The following is a 23,607-nucleotide window of genomic DNA, read 5'->3' as shown; positions in this document are numbered from 1 at the left end:
CCTCTTGGGACTCCTGGTGAGCTGGGTCTTATTCCCATGAACCCATTCTCAGAAGAGGAAACTGAGGCTTGGGGGGGATGGGGCAGAGCGGGATCGGTGGTGGAGCAGAGCGGGAACCCTGTCCCGAGCCTCTGCCTTGTGCTGCCTAGGAAGTGACAACAGTCACAGCCACATGAAGGTGGAAGGCCCCTGCCAATCCCCAAATGTCCCCAGGCCCAAGACCCTGATTCAGTGACCCAGGCATCCCTAAGGGTTGGGCAGAGCTGTGTTTGGTCCCCAGTCTTGGCTCAAGGAGACATTGACAGTGACAGACATATCTAGGGGGCTTCTCCCCCAGGCAGCCGCCATCTGCTCCTCCTCCTGCCCTCTGGAGGGCATACACTCTATGTTCGCATACACTCTACTGTCACAAATATGGCACAGAAGCTCCCTACAGCCCTGCTACTTAGAGTTGAGGAAATGAGGACTGGCCGGGTTAAGGGCCACCACCAATGGTGCCCTGCTAGTATGAAGAATTTATGGGAACACTGAGCAGATAGTACAGAGAATTCCCATCTGTCCCCCTACATTGTCCACTCTTATATCTTGTATGACTGTATATATATTAGTGAATAAATATCAATACATTATTAAAGTCCATGGTTTACATTAAAGTTGATGCTGTGTTTTCTATGTGTTTTGACAAATGCATAATGTAATTTCCCCAGCGTTATAGGACCATACAGAATAGTCTCACGGCCCTAAAAATCCCCGGTGTCCCACCTATTCATCCTCACTCACCCTACACCCCTGACAACATTCTACTGTGTCCTTAGCTTTGCCTTTTCCTGAACGTCACACGATGGGAATTGTACCGTGCCTGCCTTTTCAGACAGGCTTCTTTCACTTAGCAGCATGCATTTAAGGGTCTTCCATGTCTTTTTGTGACTCGATCGCTCAGTTCTTTATATTTCTGAGCAGTAGTCCGCTGAATGGTTATATCACAGCTCGCCAATCCTTTCATCTATTGAAGAATATCTTGGTTGCTTCCAAACTTTGGCAATTATGAATAAAGCTATTATAAACATTTGTGTGCAGGCTTTGTGTGGACATAAGCCTTCAGCACAAGTGGGCAAATACCTAGGAATGTGATTGCTCAATCATGTAGTAAGACTGTGTTTAGCTTTGTAAGAAACTGCCAAACTTTCAAAGTGGCTGTACCCTTTCATGTTTCCGTGAACAATGAACAAGACTGTCTTGTCAACATTTAGTATTGTCAGGCTTTGGATTTAGCCATTGTAATGGGAGGGTAGTGGTGTTTCATTGTTTTCATTTGCATTTCCCTAAAGACATAAGATATTGAGTATCTTTCCATTTACTTATTTGCTTTCTGTACATTTTCTTTGGTGCGATGTCCATTCAGATCTTTTGCCTGTGTTTCAATTGGGCCATTGGGTTGCTTTCTTCCATATTGTTAGGTTTTGTATATTTTAGATACAAATCCTTTATCAAATATGTCTTTTGGAAGGGTTTTCTCCCAGCATGTGGCTTATCTTTTGAATTTCATAAGTGTCTTTTGCAGAGCAGTTCTTGATTTCATTAAAGCCTAACGTCATTTTATTTTTTGGTGTTTTTGTTTTTTTGGTTTTTTGGTTTTTTTGCTTTCATGGATCTTGCTTTTGGTATTGTAACTCAAAATGCATAACCAAATCCAAGGCCCCCTAGATTTTTCCTATACTATCTTCTAGAAGTTTTATAGTTTTGTATTTTACATTTAGGTCTATGATATATTTTGAGTTAATTTTTATGAAAGGTACAAAGTCGGTGTCTAGATTTGGGTGGGAGGGTGATGGATATGGATGTCCAATTATTTCAGCACCATTTGTTGAAATGACTAGTTGTTTCCCCCCCCACCTTTGAACAGCCATTGCTCCTTTGTCAAAGATTAGTTGATTACATTTGTGTAAGTCTATTTCTGGACTCTCTATTCTGTTCCATTGATCTATTTATATGTTCTTTTGCTAGTACGATGTTGGTTTTTTGGGTTCTTTAAAAGATTTTATTTATTTATTTGACAGATAGAGAAAGCATGAGCGGGGAGCTCGGGGGGGGGGTGGTTGTAGAGGGCAAGGGAGAAGTAGACACCCCACCGAGCAGGGAGTCTACTCAGGACTTGATCCTGAGACCCTGAGATCATGACCTGAGCCAAAATCAAGAGTCAGACACTTAACCGAATGAGTCACCCAGGTGCCCCCCATATAAATTTTAGATTCACTTTAATATCCACAAAATGACTTGCTGAGATTTTAATTTGGAATGTGTTGACTTACATACCTTTTCTTTTCTTGTCTTACTGTATTAACCAAGACTCCCAGTACAATGCTGAAAAGAAGAGGTGAGAAGGGGACATCCTTGCCTTGTTCTCAGTCTTAGGGGGAAAGCATCTAGTTTCTCTCCACTAAGTATGATCTTAGCTGTGGGTTTTTTTTTTTAAATAGATATTCTTTATCAAGTAAACAAAATTTGTTTAAAGGATGTTTTCCTTTTAAATCATGACTGGGTATTTGATTTTGTCAAATGTTTCTCCTGGATCTATCAGTGTGATCATATGATTTTTCTTCTTTGGTTTACTGATGTAATAGATTACATTAATTGATTACTGAGTATTGAAACTCAGTAAATCCCATTGGCAATGGTGTGTAATTATTTTTATACATTATTAAGTTTCATTTGCTAAAATTTTATTGAGGATTTTTGTATTCATGTTCATGAGACCTATTATTCTATAGTTTTCCTTTCTAATAATGCCATTATCTATTATTAGGGTAATGCTGGTTTCATAAAACAGAATTGGGAGGGTAGTGGTATTTCATTGTTTTCATTTGCATTTCCCAAAAGACATAAAATATTGAGTATCTTTCCATTTACTTATTTGCCTTCTGTTATACCTTCTTCAGTGCAATGTCCGTTCAGATCTTTTGCCTGTATTTCAGTTTTCCCTCTGTTTTATATCCCAGAAGAAATTGTAGAGAATTAGTATAATTTCTTTCTTAAATGTTTGGTAGAATTCACCAGTGAAACCATCAGGGACTACTGCTTTCTTTTTTGAAAGGTTGTTAATTATTGATTCGATTTCTTTAATAGACATAATCCTATTCAGATTATCTGTTTCTCTTTATGTGAGCTATGGTAAATTGTGTCTCTCGAGGAATTAGTCCACTTCATCTAAGTTACCAAATTTGTAGGCAGAGTTATTAATAATATTCCTTTACTATCCTTTTTTGTTGTTGTTGTTGTTGTTGTTGTTTTAGATAGGGTGGGAGAGAGGGAGAGAGAGAGAATTTTAAGCAGGCTCCACACCCAGTACAGCACACACAGAGCCCAACATGGGGTTCAGTCTCACATACCTAAGATCATGACCTGAGCTGAAATCAAGAGTTGGATGCCTAACTGGCTGATCCCCCTGGGAGCCCCTCCTTTATTATCCTTTTTAATGTCCATTGGATCAGTAGTGATTACCCTTCTTTCATTTCTGATATTAGTAGTTATTAATTAACAATTTAGTAGTCTAGTAATCTGCTCCTTTTTTCCTCTAGCCTGGCTAAGGTTTATCAATTTCATTGATGTCTTCACAGACTAAATTTTGCTTTCATTGAGTTTTTCTATTAATTTCCTGTTTTAATTTCATTGCTTTGTGCTCTTATTTTTATTATTCCTTCTCATCTGCTTACTTTGGGTTTATTTAGCTCTTCTTTTTCTAGTTTCCCAAGGTGGAAGCTTAGATGATTGATTCTAGATCTTTTATCTTCTCTAATAGGTGCATTCTAGATCTTTTATTTTCTCTAATATGTGCATTCAATGCTATAAATTTCCCTCTAAACACGGCTTTCACTGCACCCTACAGAATTCAGTAAGTTCTATTTTCATTTTCATCGAGTTCAAAATATTTTAAAATTTCTCTTGATACTTCCTTTTGGACCCATATGTTGTTTGGACATGTACTATTTTATCTTCAGATATTTGGGGACTTTCCAGCTATCTCTCTGTTACTAATTTTTGGTTTAATACCACTGTGGTCTGAGAGCATACTTTGCATGATTTTTGTTCTTTTATATTTGTCAAGGTGTTTAATGGCACAGAATGTAGTCTACTTTTGTGAATGCTTCATGTGAACTGAAAAGAATGTGTATTCTGCTCTTGTAAGATGAAGTATTTTCTACACGTCAATTAGATCCAGTTGATTGATGGTGCTGTTCAATCCAACTATATCCTTACCAATTTTCTGCCTGCTGAATCTGTCAATTATTGAGAGAGGGGTGTTAAAATCTCCAACTTAATAGTAGATTTGTCTATTTTCCCTTGCAATTCTATCTGTTTTACCTCACATATTTTGACACTCTGTTTTTAGCTACATACATTCTAAGGATCATTATGACTTCTTGGAGAATTGACCCCTTTATCATCATGCAATGCCCACCTTTATCCCTGATAATTTTCTCTGTTCTGCAGCCTGCTTCATCTGAAATTAATTTACCTACTCCTACTTTCTTTGGTTAGTGACATATCTTTCTCTTTCCCTTCACTTTTTATTTATGTCTTTATGTTCAAAGAGGGTTTCTTATAAACAACATAGAATTGGATTTTGTTTTTTATGTACTCTAACAATCTCTGCCTTTTAATTGACCTATTTAAACCATTCACATTTAAAGCAGTTATTGGTATGAATTCTTTACATATTTGGTAGAATTCACCGTGAAGCCATGTGGCCCTAGAGTTTTGTTTGTTGGGAGGATTTTGATGACTGATTCAATCTCCTTACTAGTACTCAGTCTGCTCAGAATTCTGTTTCATCATGATTTAGTCCTGGGAGGTTGTATGTTTCAAGAAACATATCCATTTCTTCTCTGTCATCAAAGACACTGTTCCTGGACATTCTCCTTTTCTTCATTCTTTCTCTTTGCATTTTAGTTTGTGACATTTCAATTGACATGTCTTCAGGCTCACTGACTCTTTCCTCGGCTCTGTCTGGTCTACAGATGAGTCCCACCAGGGGCATTCTTTATTTCTGTTTTGGTGTTTTTTATTTCCAACATTTTTTTTTATTCTTTCTTAGAGTTTCCCTCTCTCTCCTTATGTTACCCATATGTTCTAGAATGTTGTCTACTCCCTCCATTAGAGCCCTTAACACATTAATCGTCATTATTTTTAATTCTCCATTGCATGATTCCAACATTGTGTCATAGCTGTGTCTACTTGTGATGCTTGCTTTGTCTCTACAGACACATTTTTTTTTTCTTGTCTTTTGGCAGATCTCAGAATTTTTTGTTTAAAGCCAGACATGGTAGATCAGGTAGTAGGAACTGAGGTAATGCAGCTATCAGTGAGAAGCTTTATATTGACCCAACTAGAAGCTGGGTTCTAATGTTTGCTGTAGCTGTAGGTGCTAGAAGCTTTAGTTTCCTTGGTTTTATTTTCTCCCTCTCTGGTCCTTGGGATTTCCTAAAAAAAAAACTCCTTCTTGAACAGAATCTTGGTCTTGGAGCTGTCAATTGTTATGCAGTGTTGTTACATTGGAGCCCTTTTGATGCAGCGGGAAGTACTGGAGAGATAGAGCATTTGCTAATCTTGTGATTAAATCTCAATTTCTTAGTGGACTTGAGTCTCTGGACTGTGACATCAAGAAGTGTTTCTTAGGCTTTTTTTTTTTTTTCTACCCTTCTGTGATAGAGGAAGTCTGAAAGGGTTGGAGTTGTCTAAATGCCCTTCCCTCGGGTCAGATAAGTCTCTGGGAAACTAGTCTCCTTTGAGGTCAGTATTGTTTTATGGAGAACACTCAGAGCATATTTCAAAAAGATTACTTCCCCACACGCCCTGTGCCTGAAGCATGTGGAGTTTTTCTCCAGTCACCACTTTGAGAACCCAGTGGGTCTCTGGGGATAAAACCTACAGAAGTGTGGAGGACCCCTAAGACAGGGTCCCACACTCAGCCTCTAGCAATTCCTCAATCACCAATGAAGAATTCCTACCAGTTACTGTCTTCAGCAGCCACTGCTCCTGGTAAGCTGACCTTGGCTATGATTCTCTTTTTTCACATGTCTGTCCCATTTTCAGGATGGCACTTTGCCCTGTGACCTCAATTCTCTGATGGACATAAGGAAAGTCATTGGTTTTCAGTTTGCTCATCTTTTTTCTTATTGCGAGGATGGGAGTGATGACTTCTAAGCTCTTTCTATGTCAGTGCTGAAGCTTGAAGTCCTCTATATACATTTTACACTTTTCACATCAATCTGGAGAGTTACTCTTTCTATTCCAAGTTATAGAGAAGAGACCCAAGGCTCAGAGAGGTTAAGTAATGTGCCCAGGGTCACTCAGCTAATGAGTGGCAGAGCCAAAATTCTTTGTCTTCTAATTCTAATGGTTTTTGAGGAAGTACCAATCCCAAGCATTCCAGAAATATTTAATATATAGGCCTTTTCAAGATTTCCCATGAATTCTTGGTGAAATCTGGACTTGGTCATTTAACCTGAGAATGAAATGAGAATCTCATGATCCACCTGACCAGTCTCTGTCTCTAGCCAAGAAAATGACCAAGTTAGCCAAGATAGAGCCTTATCCAGCCCAAGGTCCCCCATCTCTCACATGGGGCCAACTTCAGTATTCACTGGTAGCATCCTCCAATGTGTGTTTACTGCCATAGAATCATAGTGTTTAAAACTAGAAATGCCCAAGAGATCACCTATTCCAACACCTTTGCTTTACAGGTGAGACCCTGAATCCTAGGGACTCTGAGACCCTGGTAAGTTAATGGGAGAGCCACCTGCCATCCATTGGCTCACTACCCTGCTCTTTTTCCTAGATCTTTCTAGGAATTAAGTTACACATTTATTTTTGAGATGGCCAATATATGACATGCAATGAAAGCTACACTCTGCCCCATCCTTTGCCACATGGGAGAGGAGAAAAGGCAGACAGCATGCCTGTAGGCTGCCCCGCATCTCACTGGGAGATTTGGGACTTCTAGTGGTCAAGTGTGTCAGCCTTCATTAAGTCTACACTGAGGTCTAGGTAGACCAGTGGTTCTCAATGAGGGGTTGACTTTGTACCTCCTCCCATGGCCCTGAGGGCATTTGGTCATGTCTGGAGGTGTTTTTGGTTATTACAACTAAGGAAGGAGGAAAGTTGCTATTGGCCTCTAGTGGGCAGAGGCCAAGGATGCTTCTTAACATTCTGCATTACATGGGACAGATTCCCCCACAGCAAAGCATTTTTTAGCCCCAAATGTGGAGAGTATCGAGGTTGAGAAAGCCTGAGATAACGCATACCCACTCAGAGTCTCCACGATGGCTCTCTGCTTACTTGAAATAGACACTTTTCCCTTCAGCTTCCCTTAAAGACAGCTCCTGGGCCAAGGGAGCAGTTCCCCATGCCCGCCCACCCAACCCCACCCCCCCCCCGCCCCAATGCTCCTAGGACGCAGCTGCCAACCAACGCAGGGTGGGAAAGGGTGTGCACCTGAACTGTTCCGCGAGACCTTACATGACTGAGGTGCTTTCTTCTTGGTAGCAGGTGGGTGTCTCTGCCCACACTTCCCCACTGATCACGTCTGTGAAGGGAGGAGGAAGCCTTATGTAAGCGCAGCCTCATACAACCTTCTGTCATTCTGGCACTCCAGGCCTTGGGAACACCCTCCCTCCCTCCGGAAGTCTCAGGGGAACGTGGCTCTGTTCTGAACCCACCCTACAGGGTCTGCTGGCCAGCTTCCTCGTCATCCCCTGCAACCCCAGCCCCTCATCCGAGCTCCACTCCCCTCCCACATACCCCATGCAGCAGTAGCTGCACGGGCTACTCTGAGACAGACCAGCAGGCCTCAGTTTGAGCCTCTGCTCCTGCTTTTCTCCCTGCCTGTAATAGCCTTCCCTTCCTTGACCATCTAGACAACGCCTACCCGAGACCCTCCTGACCCTCCTTTGCAGAGCCTCCATCCAGGCCCATCTCCCTGCTTCCCAGCCAACCAGCCCACTTAGTCCTGTGCTCTGTCCCCTGTCGGCACAGCCCTCTAGAAGGCCTCCCCTTGCTTGATGGGGTTTGCGGATGTCTGTATCCCTTTCCACCTGGCCCCAGTGGATGTCAAGCCCATGCCTCATTCGCCTCTAGGGCCCAGGGCTTAGTGCCGTGAAAACTTATTGAAAGGATGAGTAAGTAAGTGAATAAATGAAGGAACGAATAGACAGATGGAATGTCCCTGCTCCTTATCCTCAGAGTGGCCACTTCCCCGACCCTCCTGGCTCCCTGTCACTCACCCAGTTACCTAGACACAGGACACGTGACCTCAGCTCTGCCTCTCCGGCCACCCACTCACAGTGTATGATCTCTAGCAAGTCACTTGCTGTCTACACTCGCGCACCCATGGTAACCAGCTATGACACTGTCGGTGTATAGCAGGTAGTAGAACCCCAACCCTGTTCAGGACCCCCCCAGTCCTCCATTTGTGGTGGCCCCGACTGGCCCCCAGACAGCACTGCTCCTGAGCACGAGTACAGTGAAAGAAACGTTTCTTGCGCTAATAAAATTACCTTCTCTAAAGAAGGCAATTTGCATGTTAATGTTTTGGGTAATTCTGTGCAGCTCCAGTGCCCTCAGGGCTGCAATTTCTCTCTGACAAAGTGATAAAAATAAACTCCCGCATAAAAGAGCATTTCTCTTCTCTCTCATTTGCGCTCCGAAGTGACATTCTTAATGTGAGTCAAGCTGAAACCCACTTCGCAATCTTGTTTTTGACACTGATCTGCCTGTCAGTGACAGGCTGGCTCCCCAGAGCTCCACAGAGGGGTCTCCCCTTAAGGACCAGGCTGGATCCTCCTGGCAAGGGGGCACCCCCACTCCCAAGGCTCCAGACTCTGGTCTTCCTTAAATTCCAAAAGGTGCAGCCCGTTAACTGGAGGGCAAACATGGGGCACAGGGAAGAGCGCTGCCTTCAGTGGGTGAGTTAGCATGACCTGCACCCCCCACCCAAGAGTGCCCATTCTTGGGAAACAAATACAATGGATGGAGAGTCCAACACTGCCCTCCAGGATGGCAGATGGTTCGCCTGCCAGGCTTGGCCTCTCTGATCACCTAGAGACAAGACACAAAGAAGCTCAAATTTTGGGGTGTCCTCATATGCCCGTCCCAGGCCCGGCCCCTTACATCTGCATTCTCTCACTGAAACACCACAAGAGCTGGGCAGAGTGGATAGAAATTGAGGCTCCCAGAAGTGAAGGGAATGAGCCAAGGTCACCTAGCAGCACAGAAGAGACAGACCCTGACTGAACATGGGCCTGTGTGTGTGCTTGTAGCATGCTGTCCGTGCCCAAGTGGTGGGAGAGGAGAGAATTAGCATTCGCCGGACACCTACTTTTGCCATGCGTTATGCATCTATATTGCATTCAGTTAGTCTACTAACATTAGTGACCACGTGTGTGGTGACCTGTAGGACTCCCTGGTCTCATGCCCCCCTGACAGTCTGGTAGCGGAGGCAGACAGAGATTAAACATAGAAACACAGAAATAAGCCCGTATTTACATGTGCTGAGCTCTGTGAGATAAAATAACTAAGTTTCAAGGAGACTAGCGGAGGAGACCTAATTTATGTAAAGGAGGTGTTTCAGGGACATCTGTCCGTAAGAGCATCGCAGCTGAGGTCGAAGTTCTAAGGAGGGGTGAAGACTTGGGGGAAAGAATGTTCCAGCAGAGGGAACGATGAATGATAAAAGCTCTGAGGTGGGAGAGTGTGCAGCAGGTTCTAGGGAACAGAAGCTGGCAGAGGGTGGGGGGTGCACACAGGCCGAGAGGGGGCTCTGGCACGAGGGGGTGGGGCGGCTGCAGAAGAGGGCGGGGCCAGATCTTGCTGCAGCTTCTAGCAGGTTAAGGAAGCTGCTGTTGCTCTGAATGCTCTCGGGGAGATGACAGCAGAGTACGTGTTTCTGAAAGCTCATTCTGGAGGCTGTGTTGGAAGGGGCAGTGCTGGAAGCGGGGAGACCAGTGAGGACATCGCCGGGAGTCCAGGGGAGCCTGGCCTTGGTGGGGGTGGTTGGCGATCGTGGAGAGGGATGGGAGCTGTGGGAGAGGAGTTTCAAAAATGGCTCTCCGACTTCTGGGTTGAGCAGTGAGGTGGGTGGAGATAGTATTTATTGAAATGGTACAAATTAAGGCAAAGCAGGATGGAGAGGGAAGACGGGGAGATCCATTTCTAACAGGCTCTTTGAGATGCTAATGAGATAGCCCGGTGGCAGAAAAGCGGTCCGGCTTGGAGCTCGGGATTGGAACATTGATTCCTGGCAGGTATTTAAAGCCTAGGGAATGAATGACAGGAAGAGAGAGCCCTGGGCCCAGGCAGAGAGCCCTGCAGGACCCCATACCCACGAACCAGAGAAGAGCCAGCAGAACACTGGACCCCTGAGTCCAGAGTTGCTAGAAGGATAAAAAGAAAAGCCAGAGAGTGGGGCATCCGAGAAGTATGGAGAACACACTTTAAGGAGGGAGGCTTCCCCACTGACTGATGCCCAGAGGGAGCTAGGAAGGGGAACGGAAGATACCCAGGCTTTTCTCAGGAAAGGTTCCAGTAGAGGGGAAGGAGATGGAAGCCCACCCATGGGGGGTACACAACATCCCTGTGGGCAGTTTGGCTGATGTGGGACCGGAGCTAGGAAGGTGAGCTGTAATGTCAAGCCTTTAAATAGTGCCAGAGGCCAGTGTGTTTGATGGCCTTTGGGCCCAGTTCATGAGAAGGGAAGAAAGTGCTGGGGGCCGGGGGGGAGGGAGGGACCAGGCACGGACTCCAGACCACCCAGCTATCTCCCAGGTGTTCCGAGGGTTTCCTGCCTCTCCTGCAATTCTCTGATGCTTCCTCTGTGTTCTGACCCTATCCGCTCCCCAGCACACACACACACACACACACACTCACTCACTTACTCACTTTGCCCTCCGCTCTGGACAGCAAACATGCCCCCTAGAGCCAGGCTGCCGTGGGGACGAAGAGTTAGATTTGCTCTCTGAAAAGGGAGATCTGTGGGGGCTTGGCACATTTCAGCATGGTGAGAAGGGGGTCTCCTGGGAGATAATACGCATCCCACCTCTGGAGAAGACCAAATGGGGGCCAGATGCCCATTGTTATCAATGCCAGGGAGGACAACCGAGGCTCGGAATCTCACCAGGGACCTGCAGGTAGAAAGTACCAGCAACAATTGGGCTCCTGTGGGACTTGGGATCCCTCCCTGCCTCTCTGAGTAGGGCTGATGCAACCTGGTTCACAGAGCCCGGGTGTGAGTCCCACACTGCAGGCGGTGGGACTCTGCCTGGACGTCTGTACCTCGGTGCACCCCAGAAGCCCACGGCACCGGGCTAAGAACCCAAGACAAAAGCATTTGCTCTGTCATTAAACACTGGTGAACCCCCCAAGAGTTATAAATGCATCTACCACCCAGATTTTGTCTTGAGGATGAAAGGAGAGGCGTCCCTAGGGAGCTCGCCACAGTGCCTGGTACATACCAAGCACAACTCCTACTAGTTCTTATTATTTTGAGTGTCATTGTCCTGTGAGGGCCTAGACTGCATTAGCTCTGAAATCCTTTCCAAGCCAGAGGTATTGACCGCTTGCTGAGGAATGAGTGTTGGGCCTCAGAAGGTTCTGCTGGAGCCGTTAATCCCACCAGAAATGTCTGGAATCGCTCTGTGGCAGTTGCAGAAAGTGGAGCCGGGTCCTGTAGCCCCACCTCCCCGCCAGTGACTCAGGGGCTTGTGTCTGTCACGGTGGAGTCGGGTGACGCTGGCTGGGACTGGAGCGGGACCTGGGGCCACTCCACAATGTCCAGCAGTGTGACCTGTGCCTGACGAAATGATGGAGAAGCTGCTTTCGACGTTGGTTGTGTTTGTTACTCGGGTGTCACAGGCTCCTGGCGATAATGATTTTCCTGCAGGGTCTATTTATGGTTCATCCCTGAGACTTACTAATTTTTCCATCCAGACAAGGACAAAGGTGATGGTGACTTGCCGCCGCTGTAGTGTGTAAATACAGTGATTGGGTGCATGCCATTGTGTTCCCGAGCTGTTCGCCGTGGGGAGTGGTGGGAGTGAGGCGGCGCTCTCCTTCTTCCCCCAAAGGACGGGCCTTCTGGAGGTTTCCATCTGGTTTGGGGAGAGGCAATGCAGAACAGTAGTGGGAACCTCAGAAAGACCACTGACCAACAGTGTGACTCTGGGCAGGGGGCAGGACTGCTCAGGTTTGCCATGAGATTATAGGAGCGCGCAGGGAGAACGCACATGTGCATCCCAGTAGGCAGGGTGCCCCCAATAAATGATTTTTGTCACTACCATTTTCTAAAACAGTCAGAAGCCACCATCCCTCCCCATGCTTCTGGAGTCCCAGGAAATCACCCAGTTTGCAGAAGGGGAAACTGAGGCCTGAAGAGGGGAGGTGATTATTTCAAAGCCCCGCAGGGCAGAGACCATTTTGAGAACCTGTCTCCTGACCCCCTTCGTGACTTGTCCTCCCTGCCAGCCCAGCCAGTCTGCTCATTTACTCCACAAACAACTGTTGAGCACCTGCACTAGGGCTGCTGGATATGGAGGTGAAGACAGCTTGGCCTCATGACATTCTAGTGTGGACACAAGCAGTCAGCTGTCCACCACCAAAGAAGCAAATGAAGTCAATGTCATGAGAGTAGGGCAGGACACGTGGGGAGGGCACAGAAATCCAGGTGGGGACGTAGCCTGAGGCTTTGGCACTGCTGTTACTAAGCGCCCCGTTGGGCTTCCTCTGGGCGGTGCCTTGTAAAAGCCATTTGACAAACTTCACAGATGCAGAAACAGAGGTCTGGGGAGGTGAAGCCACTTGCTGAAGACGAGGCCGAGAGTACACAGCACAGCTGGACCCAGACCAGTGCATCTGACCCCCAGTCACAGTCCCATGAGCCCGATGCTGTCTTGTGGGAAATGCCCCAGTTCCGTCTCCCCATGTGGAGTCCTTCGAGACCCCAGCGCTGGCCTGCAGAGACCACGCTCACGTCTAGGGGGATTGTGTGGCAGCAGACCCTGTGTGGCAGGGAACCAGGCTGCAAAGTGCCCTAAGAATGGAGGGGAAGTTCTGGTGATTCATAACCTTGGAGCTGGTGCAGGCTTCCCACACAGCCCTTGTGGGGAACATGCCACCCCCCGGATGGTAATCGCTGAGCTCATTCCAGTCCAGATCATTCAGCTTTATTTCCTACCGACGATTCCAAACAGAAAGCCCGTATACTTACACCATTAGACTTTCACTATCAGACAGACACATCTGTTCTAGGTGGGTCATAAGAAAGATGGAAAGGCTGGGGAGAGAGAAGGAACTGGCAGGTGGCTGGCCTCGCCCAGCACACTAGTACCTTGAAATGGAATTATAGCAAGGAAGCTAGGGTATTTGTCAGAGGGAAACAGTATCTCCTACTCGGTGTAAGTTAATATCCCCGGCTGTATGCAATGATTTGGATTTAATTATATCGTCGACACAAACATGTTCTGCAAACTGTAAAAGAATACGTTTTTAAGTGTCACGTTAAGAAGGCGCGATGCAGGACAAGCACCGGGGGTCTGAGCATCAGGGAGGCATGGGTTTAACGCTGCCCTGTCCACCTGCGGGAGCCACTTGGCCTCTCTGGGCCTGCACTCCTCGTGCCTGTCGCAGCGTCATTTTCTGAACAAGACGCGGGATACCAGATGAACACACGGAGATGCTCTGTCAACGGGCAAGGTGTTGTTGCTGATTCCGTCCGTGGGCCCCAGAATGGAGGATCGGATCGTGGGAGAGCGGCCGCCAGCACTCTCATTAAGTCCTGTGTGCAAGGACCCCCTCCCTACGGGTAGGGACCCGAGGTCTTTTGAGGCCAGAAGGAGCCCGTGGGCCCACCCTCACCCGCGCTGGCTGACGGAATGACGCTATGTTCTGTCAGGGGCTGCATCCCCATGTGCAAGTGACGGTCTTGGGTGGGAGACATGCATATGGCCACATCCAGAATGTTTCAAAGGCTGCTTTCTCCAGCAACACCCGTCAACCCAAATAAAGTTGCAAAAAATACTCAACAGGCCTGGGAGGCAAGTGGGCAAAGCCTGTTGGCAGGGACCCGCGGATCTTCGCCCTCCTGCTGACATCCGGCCAAGATGAGTGGGGTCCGGGCCTCCGCCACTGCCAGGCAGGCGTCATCTCTTCCTTCTCAAGGACCCGAAGGAATCTGAAGGCTCTCAAAGCAGCTAGGGAGTAAAGAAGTTTCAAGAACAGTCCCTGTTCCTTCCAGCTTCCAGCTGTGTGACTTTGACAAATCTCTTGAGCGTAAAATGGGATTGGTAGGGACACCCGCTGCGTAGGGCTCCTGTGGGATTAAATAATGCACTTGAAGCCTTTAATTCAGGGCCTGGCCCCTAATGAGGGCTCCATAATTATTAACCAGTGTTGTTCATTGTCACTGCATTTACGGTGACAGGTCACTACAGTAATGTTACCAAAGAGACGCCTCCCAATTCCAAGTGAGATCCACGAGGGGTTTCTCAGGAAGCTGACAGGGGGCAGGGAAGAGGGGGAAGGTCTCTTCGATTTCTACTCAATGGCTCAGGTGATCCCTAAGGCTTGGGTGGTGGTAGGGGAGAGTGTCTCCAAGGGCTGGGGGAGCCGTAGCAGAACCGAGAAGTCGGGAGGCTACGGAATTGTTAAGACCCTAATCCCCAGTGTGACTGTATTTGGCGCCGGGGCCTCTAAGGAAGTAACTGAGTTTAAAGGAGGTCCTAAGGACAGGGCCCTGATCCAAAGGGACTGGTGTCCTTATGAGAAGAGACGCCGGAGAGCTGGTTCGCTCTCTGTCGGGGGCCATCCAAGGACACAGCGAGAAGGCAGCCGTCTGCACGCGGGAAGAGAGCTCTCACCAGAGCTCAAACCTGCTGGCAGCCTGAACTTGGACTGTCAGCCTCCAAACTGTGAGAAGACTCAGTCTATGCTGTTTAAGCCGCCCAGTCTCCGGCAGATGCGGTATACGGCAGTCCAAGCAAATGAAGACGGCGAGGAGGGGTGGGCAGTGGGGTTTCAGAGAACAAAGTTTGTTCTGGGCCTCCCCCGTGGTTCTCGAATGCCCACAGCAGGGCTAGCCCAGTACTAGGCTTCTCAGAGACCACGCTCTTCACTTCTTTATTCCGCTGCCTCCTTGAGAGCCTTTAAGGGGATGGCCAAGATGGAGCGTGTGACCCAGAGTTGCCCGATCACCCATGGTGCAGAATTACCCACACTGTAGTTACCAGTGCAGTTTCAGGGGCCTCGTGGCCCATTCACAATCCCCAGGAGATGGGAACAGGAACCTGGATTTCAGGAAGGTCCCCAGGTTATTTTATGTTAAAAATGTTTGAAAACCACAGGCCTTGAGGGGAAGGCCTGTCCTCCTCTGGTGTGAGAGGCCCTCCTTCCTAAGGGCTCCTGACTTCCCCTCACATCCACATCACTGGCCTCGGGCTCTGTCCTCACCTCCTCCGCCACTCCCACCCTGATCCAAGCTGCCAGCAGCCCTCGCTTGGACCAGTGCAGTAGCCCCCAAGGGATCTCTTTGCTATCTCTTCACTTGGGCCCCTCCTCCTGGTCTCAACGCAGCAGCCACAATGACCACGTCCTTTCCTGTCTCCCCAGTGGCTTCCCATCTTCCTCAACATGGAACCTAGAGTCTGACCATGGGCTACAGGGCTTTCTGTGGCCTGGCCTGTAAACCCTTCCAGTCTCATGGCCCTCAGTACAGCTAGAGAAGGGCAGGCCTTGCAGAGGGCAGTGGAGTTCTGCCCCACTTAGTGGTCAGTGTTGATGCCGGGAGAAACCAGGGATATGTGGTTTCTCAGAAACCAAGAGAGGACTAAAGCCAAGCTGGAAAAATTTCATGGTTTTTCAGCTTCATCATTTGATTTTAAAAATAACTCAATGAGATTGTCTTAAAATGCAGACATTTTTAGCCCAAAGTCAAGCTTCTCAAAGTTCGGGGGCAGGTCCTTTTGCCGATAGGCCACTTTTTCCAGATGGGTTTTCAGAGCGGAATGTGTACAGACAGACTCAGCAGTGGGAGGGAGAATGAGGAGGAAGGGATGAGTTCTCGAAGTGGGGTCGCTGGACCAGCCCCTCAAAACCACCTGGGAACGTGGTGAAGCACAAATTCTCAGAACTTCAGAAGCAGGAACTCCTAGGGTGAGGCTTGAAGCCTGTATTCTCACAAGTCCTCCTAGAGCCACTAGTCTGGACCATCTTCGGCTCATAAATCTGCACATTGTCTAAGAGAAGAGCTTTCATAGGTGTCTTTCCCGTTGCCGCTTGCCTTACCCTGCTGTCCTCAGCTGGAAGATGGGCACAGTCACACCTGCCTCGAAAGACTGCTTAAAAAGTTCAGTCTGATCAAGTAGACAGAACGGACCGTTTTCAGTGCCTGCCGCATGCCGGGCTGTACTGGGCACTGAGGATGTAGAGAAGACTGGGGCAACGTCCCTGCCTCCAGGAGTACATAGTCCCCCTGGGGAGACCGCCTCAACCCCAGGGATTTGTCCCAATATAGAGCAAGGAACAAGGAGAAGCCCCAAGGAAAGGCCATTTATTCCACCTAGGAATGGGCCAAGGCAAGCATCACAGACCTCCAGAACTTAGAGGCTGGATTGGGGTATTTTTTTATTTTATTTTATCTTTTTTAAACTTTATTTTATTTTTTCAGTGTTCCAAGATTCATTGTTTATAATATAAATTATTTTTTAATTATTATCAACAGTGAACATGCATTATCTTATCTGGGAAATACAGGAAAGTAGAAAGAAGGATATAAAAAGGCCCTAGAAGTCTAGTACCACACCCCCGCAACACACAGTTAGTATAAGTGAGTTGATGATGAATACCACTGTGTACATTTTGTTTTCCTTTGGAAGGAATATTTTGAAATACTTGAATGGCTCTTAAAACTTTTGCCAAACTGCTTTGCACCCATCTGTGGCAGTTTCACCACTAACTTTCTATTATCGTTATTTGGCATTTTGGCTAATGGATGAGCAATAGAGCTCTGGGGCTTGGGCGGGGACTAGATGTTTTTTCTCTTACTTGTTAACCTAAGCAAACTACCCATTCATGTGCTTGGTCTGTTGGAGGACTCTATAAGGTTCAAGTATTTTCAACATGAAATTAATTATCAAAACCAGACTTAACATAAAAAACAAACAATCCACGGGGCGCCTGGGTGGCTCAGTGGGTTAAGCCTCTGCCTTCGGCTCAGGTCATGATCTCAGGGTCCTGGGATCGAGCCCCGCATTGGGCTCTCTGCTTGGCAGGGAGTCTGCTTCTCCCTCTCTCTCTCTGCCTGCCTCTGCCTGCTTGTGATCTCTCTCTGTCAAATAAATAAATAAAATCTTTAAAAAACAAACAAACAATCCAGATTCCTAGGGTTTCATTGCAAGAGAATACAGGAATCAGAAATAAAAACAGTGAACTACCAAGTGCTTCTGATCTACTTCTCAAGAATAGTGAAGAAAATAGAACCAGTTTCAGCATCCATGGGGGGTGGGGTATGGCAAAATGGTATGCAAAGCAAGATTTGATGGAATATTATGCAATTATTAAAATAATGTTATGAAGCCTGCATAGCAACATACAAAAATATTTATGCTATCGTTTTAAGCCATAATAGGTACAAAATTTTGTACATGTATATTACAATTGAGTGAAAGCCCATCTTCCGTGGTCAAAGAGAGTGGAGAGAAGGTCAGTCATCAAGGACACTTAGTTTCTAGAGGGGAGGACATTCGTGAGCTTTCCTATGCTTTCTGCTGGCACTGGCACTGTATTTTATAATAAATAGTAAGAAGGAAGGGGAAAGACCCAGAGAGAACATGGGGACTGTCCGTGGAGGATCTGGAAAAGGCAGGAGAGACCGCCACCCCCCCACAGAAGGTAACTTGGATTATCTCCAGTACATTTCCTCCTCCCTCTTCCTCCCACCTCCCAGCCCGCAGAGACTTAAGCACTTTCCATTCTCTCAAGCACAAGGTATATTGACCCGGCTCTGGCCACTACTTGCTGGGCCACTTGATGAAATGAGATGCAAGAACCACGTCCTGTCAAACTCAAACCTACAGCCCCTCAGCCTGGCTGTGGGGGGAGCCAGCCACCCGTGTCCTCGTGGTGTATAGTGTGGGGCATCCCTCTTCCCAAGCCTCCCTGGCCTTCAGACTCTCTCAGACACACTCAGTAGGGTTGAGCAGACAATGTGGGGCTCTCAGGCCCTGTCCCCAGTCCCTGGCCTGAGAAGTGTCGGCTTTGCTTTCTTATGCTGGTCATGGTGGTGCGGTTTGAGGTGAGGAGACCTGGAGTCTAGTCCCGCTCCTGCCAGTCACTGGCTCTGACTTGGGCCTCACTTCCCAGCCCCCTCTTCTGTAAAATGCAGATGCCAGACGAGGCTTTTAGAGCAGCAGGAAGGCTTGTGCTCAGCTGGTATGAAGAGCCAAGATTCCCTTAGATGAGTCGTTTCTGGTGAGGACGGTCTGGGAGGGCAGGGCTCCAAGCCACCCCCGCCCCCCACGCACGATTTCATTTGAGGAATTAAGACAAGCAAATCCCATGATGTTTCTATCGCTATAACAAAATAGGACACACACACCCCTTGACTGGAGGATATGCTCAGACTGTTCTAGGCCTGGAACTCCACAACTGGCTCGTCCCCCAGCCTTCCAGCCCTTCCCAGTCTCATCCAGCTGCGCCCTTCTCTACCTGTCCTGCTGCAGGCACCCTGGGTTCTTACTAGGCCACATGCCCCAACTCCCTGTTCCCAGCCAAGCCCACTGCTCCCAGCTCATCTCTGCCCATCAGAACCCTACCTGCTTTGCGCATTCCTTATTGCAGGAATCAGATGCAGAATCAGCAGTGTGTGAGGCCTGGGTTCAAATCCCAGTTACTTACCAGCCACTTACCAGCATGGGGCTGGAGGGCAAGTTATTTCATCTCTCGGGGCCTCTGTTTCCTCATCCGCACGATGGGAGTCATACTCGGGATCTGAGCGCCTGGCACAGCCAGCCTGACTCCTGCAAGAGTCAATAGTGTGCAGCGCCCTTCCCTTCCGCTTCCGTTTTCCCTGCACGTATATAACCTTTATCAAAGTACAACATGTATGCAGGAAGCTGGCACTCTGCCTTTTCTTCAAAGTCATATGTGCACTTAACTTCAAATTCCAATAGTAGCAAAGGGTTCACGATTAAAAGTGGCTGCCGCTGCTTAGCCACCTCTTTCAGCCCTCTAGAATTTCCCGTTGCATATTTTACAACTGGGTACATGAGGTATTGATTCCATAATGGGAAGCCTGTATCTCCCCTTCACCTGTTTCGTCCACCACCGCCGCCCCCCTACCATGTCTGGCAATCATCAGTTCGTTCTCTGTATTTATAGGTCTGATTTGCTCTTTGTTTGTTCGTTTGGTGGGTTTGGTTTTTTTTTTTTTTTTAGATTCCCCATAAAAAGACAAAATAAGTTATGTGTTTCCTATAGAAAATCAGGAAATGTAGACAAGCATAAAGAAAACCAAGTAGAACACACGAAATCTCATTTCTCATTGTAGAACGTTTTCTTCCAGATGATTTAGCCATAATACCTTTCCCCCCCAAAAAAAGTCCTTGTATTTTTCTTTTTCCCCTGAGCATTACAGCTTTAACACAGCCTTATGCACTTAATTAAGGGAAGGAAACAAATATTTGTTGAGTAAAAGGTGCTCAGTGCTCACTACTGCAGCATGGGCACCACCAGGAAGCTTGTTAGGAATGCAGAGTCTCAGGCCCCGCCCCAGAATCTGCATTTTGACAAGCTCATGCACGTAAAGCTGAGAAGGGCTGTAGACCAGGGCTGCTCGGAGCTGCAGTCCACCCACTGTTCCTTCTCGTCCTGGATAAGAGGCTTGAGCCAGAATGTAAACGCCCGCTGCTTCCTTTACAGAGAAAGACTGGCTACAAAGTACTGCCAGCTGAGCTAAACAATGTGAGTGATGAGGAGGGTGATTTATATTCTGGCCCAGGCTTCTTATCTTGTCAGGGACCAGGGACACGCAGTCCCTGGACTGGGCGCCCGTCTGCCGACCACACTTTGAGTAGCGCGGGTGAGATCACACACTTCTGCCGCTGGGGGCTGGGGCTGTGCTGGGTCTCTCTGGCTTTGGATCCCAGCCTCTTCCAGCCTGCTCGGGTCTGCCCCTCCCACTGCCGGTGACAAACGCCCGTGCCAGCACAAATGCCCACGCATGCACACAATCTAGGAGAGCCCTGGCCCATTGTCGGTGATTAGGAAACATCCATATCTCTCTCTTTCTCTCGTTTTTGTTTTTTGTTTGAAGATTTATTTATTTAGGAGAGAGAGAAAAAGAAAAAGAAAGAGAGGGTGCACTCATGCCAGGGGAAGGCAGAAGGATGGGAGAGAGAGAATCTGGAGCAGACTCCTTGCTGTGTGCAGGGCCCAACACAGGACTCAATCTCCTGACCCCAAGATCAGAACCCAAGCCAAAATCAAGAGTCGGATGCCCGACCAAATGAGCCACCCAGGCACCCCAGAAATATCGGTCTCTTGATGCAGATGGAGCCCCCCTTGGCCCTGTGTCTCTGTCTGCACCAGGCCTCTGTTTACATTAAAAGGGTTTTACACCAGGGTTACTGTTCCCTTTATCAGCATCTCCCATCGGGGCCAAATAGAGCAGAGCACTGGCAGAGCATCTGGAGTCCAGAAAAGCTGAGCAAAAAGCTTTGATGGACTTGGAAGGAGACAAAGAAACAGCTTCTTTGCTCAGCGCCAGTTCCCAACACAAAAAGAGCTCTCAGATCCCAGGGTCCATATATAAACCAGGATTTACAAACTCCCAGCCAGGCTTCTCCCCGAGGACAGCAGCCTAAATAATGCGGTGAGCCGGGAAGCAAGGCCACTGGGAAGGTATGGATTAGCAGGGGTGAAGCCGGCCTCCTCTACAATACTGAGCGTCACCGGCCCTGAGGAGCCCAGGAATCCCATGACTTTGAATCATGGGGTTCATTTTCACTTGGACATTGAAAAGACTCAGAACTTTTCATGCAGCACAACTTAGTTAAAAGAAGTGAGAGTTAAGGGGCGCCTGGATGGCTCAGTCGGTTAAGCGTCTGCCTTCGGCTCAGGTCATGATCCCAGGGTCCTGGGATTGAGCCCCACGTTGAGCTCCCTGCTCAGGAGGGATTCTGCTCCTCCCTGCCATTTGTGCTCTCTCTTGCTCTCTATTTTGCATAAGTAAAATCTTAAAAAAAAAAAAAAAAAAGGAAAGAAAAGAAAAAAAAGAATTGAGAGTCAAAGTTTGAATTTGCAAGGTCACTATTATCTGGCCTTCATGAACGTTCAGGGCGGTACATTCGTGGCCTGAATGTTCTCTATGTTAGTTTCCTCATCTGTAAGGTGGGACGTAAGAACACTGATCTCAAAAAGGTGTCGTGAGTGGCAAGGTCAGTAAAGTACCCAGGGCAAACTCATTTGTTCATCCATTCATGCCCTCGTGTACACATTCTATCTGGAGCCCCCAGGGTCTGGTGCCAGGGGACGAGTGGCGAGCTGGAGCTCGCAGCCCAGCAGGGAAGATAGAGACGGTTGAAGAACCGACCGCACAAACACGAAAAGAAGCCGCAGTCCGTGCCGCGAAGGAAAATGCAGGAAGCGGGTGCCAGGGGCCACATCTAATCTGGGGATCAGGGAGAGTTTTACTGAGCTGGAGATTTTTGAGCTCAGATCCCAAGGACGAGTAGAAACTTGGGAGGCGAAGTCAGAGAAGAACGTTTCAGGGACGTGGTGGGACTGCTGTCTAGAATAGCATTTTGGGTAGAGAGAAGGGGGTCAGCTTTATTTTACTCTTTGAGTTGAAATCTACGTACAGCAAAATGCACACATTTTAAGGTAAAAATGGCTAAGTTTTGACAAGGCACCCACGAAACCAGCACCTCTGTCAAGAGCTAAAACCTTCAGGTTTCTCTCCGTAACTTACTTTCTTCACTGCTAGAAAACTTAGGGACTGGGTTTTAAAGCGGACCTGTGAGGCCGGTGCGGAGGAATAAGGCTTCGGCTGGGGTTGAAATCCCAGCTCCGCCACGTTCCGCCCACGTGACGTGGCCCAGACAGCTCCACTTCTCTGAGACTCAGTTTCCTCGTCTGTCAAACCATGTGAATTAAGCCTACCTCAGAGGACTGATGAGGGGCTTGAATCCGCAGATGGTGGTGAAGGCCCGGCTGGTGCCCGGCACAGGGTAGGCGCTCTGGGACTTGAACCCCGAAGCTGAAGTTTCCAGAAGGGAAGCGGCGGGGGAGGAGGCGGCCTGGCGGGTGCCGTGGGGCCTTGCCCCGCTCACCGCTGCTCTCTTTGTCCACAGGCATGTGCTTGCAGGGCTTCGTGGAGGCTTTCTTTTACCTGGCTCAGCGGAAGTTCAAGATGCTGCCTCTCCACGAGCAGGTGGCCTCGCTGGTCGACCTGTGCGAGTACCACCTCTCCCTCCTGGACGAGAAGCGCCTGGTGTGCGGCCGGAGTGGTGCGTCGGGGGCTCGGGCCCTGGACAGCGGAATCCCCCAGGAGGCCGCCGCCTCGGCCCCGCTGGCACAGGGCACCCCCCCGGCCTGCACAAACAGTGCCCACAAGGTCTCCCACTCCAGACACGCACTGTCCTGAGGGCCCCTCGATGCTGCGGATGGAGAATGAGCCCCTCCGGGCCGAAGAGAACCCTCTGAGAGAGGAGGCCGGCTGCAGAGAGCCCCTTCAGGAGAGCCCCTCCTCTGCCCCTCCTCATCTCCACGTGCTGCTCAGCCTGGCGTCGAGAGGCTGATGATTCCACGCCCGCCTTCCTCTTGGTGGCCCAGAGATTCGTGAGTCATCGGTGGACATATGACATCCCAAACGTGACAGATGGCAGCATCTATTCTGGGCTCATAGGAAGCAACAACCGGGCAGAACTGTTGCGCTGGGGGCACGGGGCATCCAAGACCCCCAGCCTGAGCCGTGGCAGGAGACCCGGAGGAAGCCACGGCCTGGCGAGGGGGCAAGCGGGGCGGTGCCGGGGCCTCCGAGAGAACTGTTCCCATCGACATCATGTTCATTTCCTCCCAGCGAGCTGTGAGAACCAAGCGGCGCTGGCACGCAGGCAGACGCGACTCTCCCGTCCCCAATCATGTGCTTCACGGGTGCCGTGAGCAGATCGGCCTCCTTTATTCGTTTAGCTTGCCTGTTCCTGCAGTGTTCGCTTTGTTGTTAATTATGAAATAACTAACCAAGGAGTAACTAAGGAAGGCTCTGAGAGTCTTAGAGCTGACGGGAGCCTCGGAGGTCATTTTGTTTGATTTTGTTTGAACTTGATTCCAAAGCCGGTGTCCCGCGGTCACGTGGCTTCTGATGGCCCACCCTGCACGGATAGGCATGGCCAGCAGGTGGACGGCAGGTGCTGCCAGAGGGCCCTGGGTGGGTGGAAGACAGAAGACTCTGGGGAGGACCAGCGAGAGCAGGAACATGATGTCCGAAGCTCAGGTGGTGGGCGTGGCGTGAGGGAAAGGAGGGCCCACATGCTCCCTTCCACGAGACCCTTCCCTTGTCTCCATCTG

General features: G+C 48.6%; 1 protein-coding gene across 2 annotated transcripts in view; it reads left to right on the top strand.

The window, feature by feature from the left end:
• The window catches only part of TTLL11 (tubulin tyrosine ligase like 11), a 219,688-nt gene extending 196,953 nt beyond the window's left edge, over positions 1-22,735 (top strand). For both annotated transcript variants that reach the window (XM_032865777.1, XM_032865776.1), the window contains one exon: positions 22,392-22,735. In XM_032865777.1, coding sequence (XP_032721668.1) covers positions 22,392-22,684 — 293 coding nt within the window. In that variant the 3' untranslated portion in view covers positions 22,685-22,735. The remainder of the gene's footprint in view (positions 1-22,391) is intronic.
• The last annotated feature ends 872 nt before the right edge of the window (positions 22,736-23,607 follow it).

Source organism: Lontra canadensis, unplaced genomic scaffold (genome assembly GCF_010015895.1).
Source record: "Lontra canadensis isolate GAN:19392208 unplaced genomic scaffold, GSC_riverotter_1.0 scaffold30, whole genome shotgun sequence".
Lineage (NCBI taxonomy): Eukaryota > Metazoa > Chordata > Mammalia > Carnivora > Mustelidae > Lontra > Lontra canadensis.
Note: the sequence above shows the minus strand (reverse complement) of the source record. Positions and strands in the feature narration are given on the sequence as shown.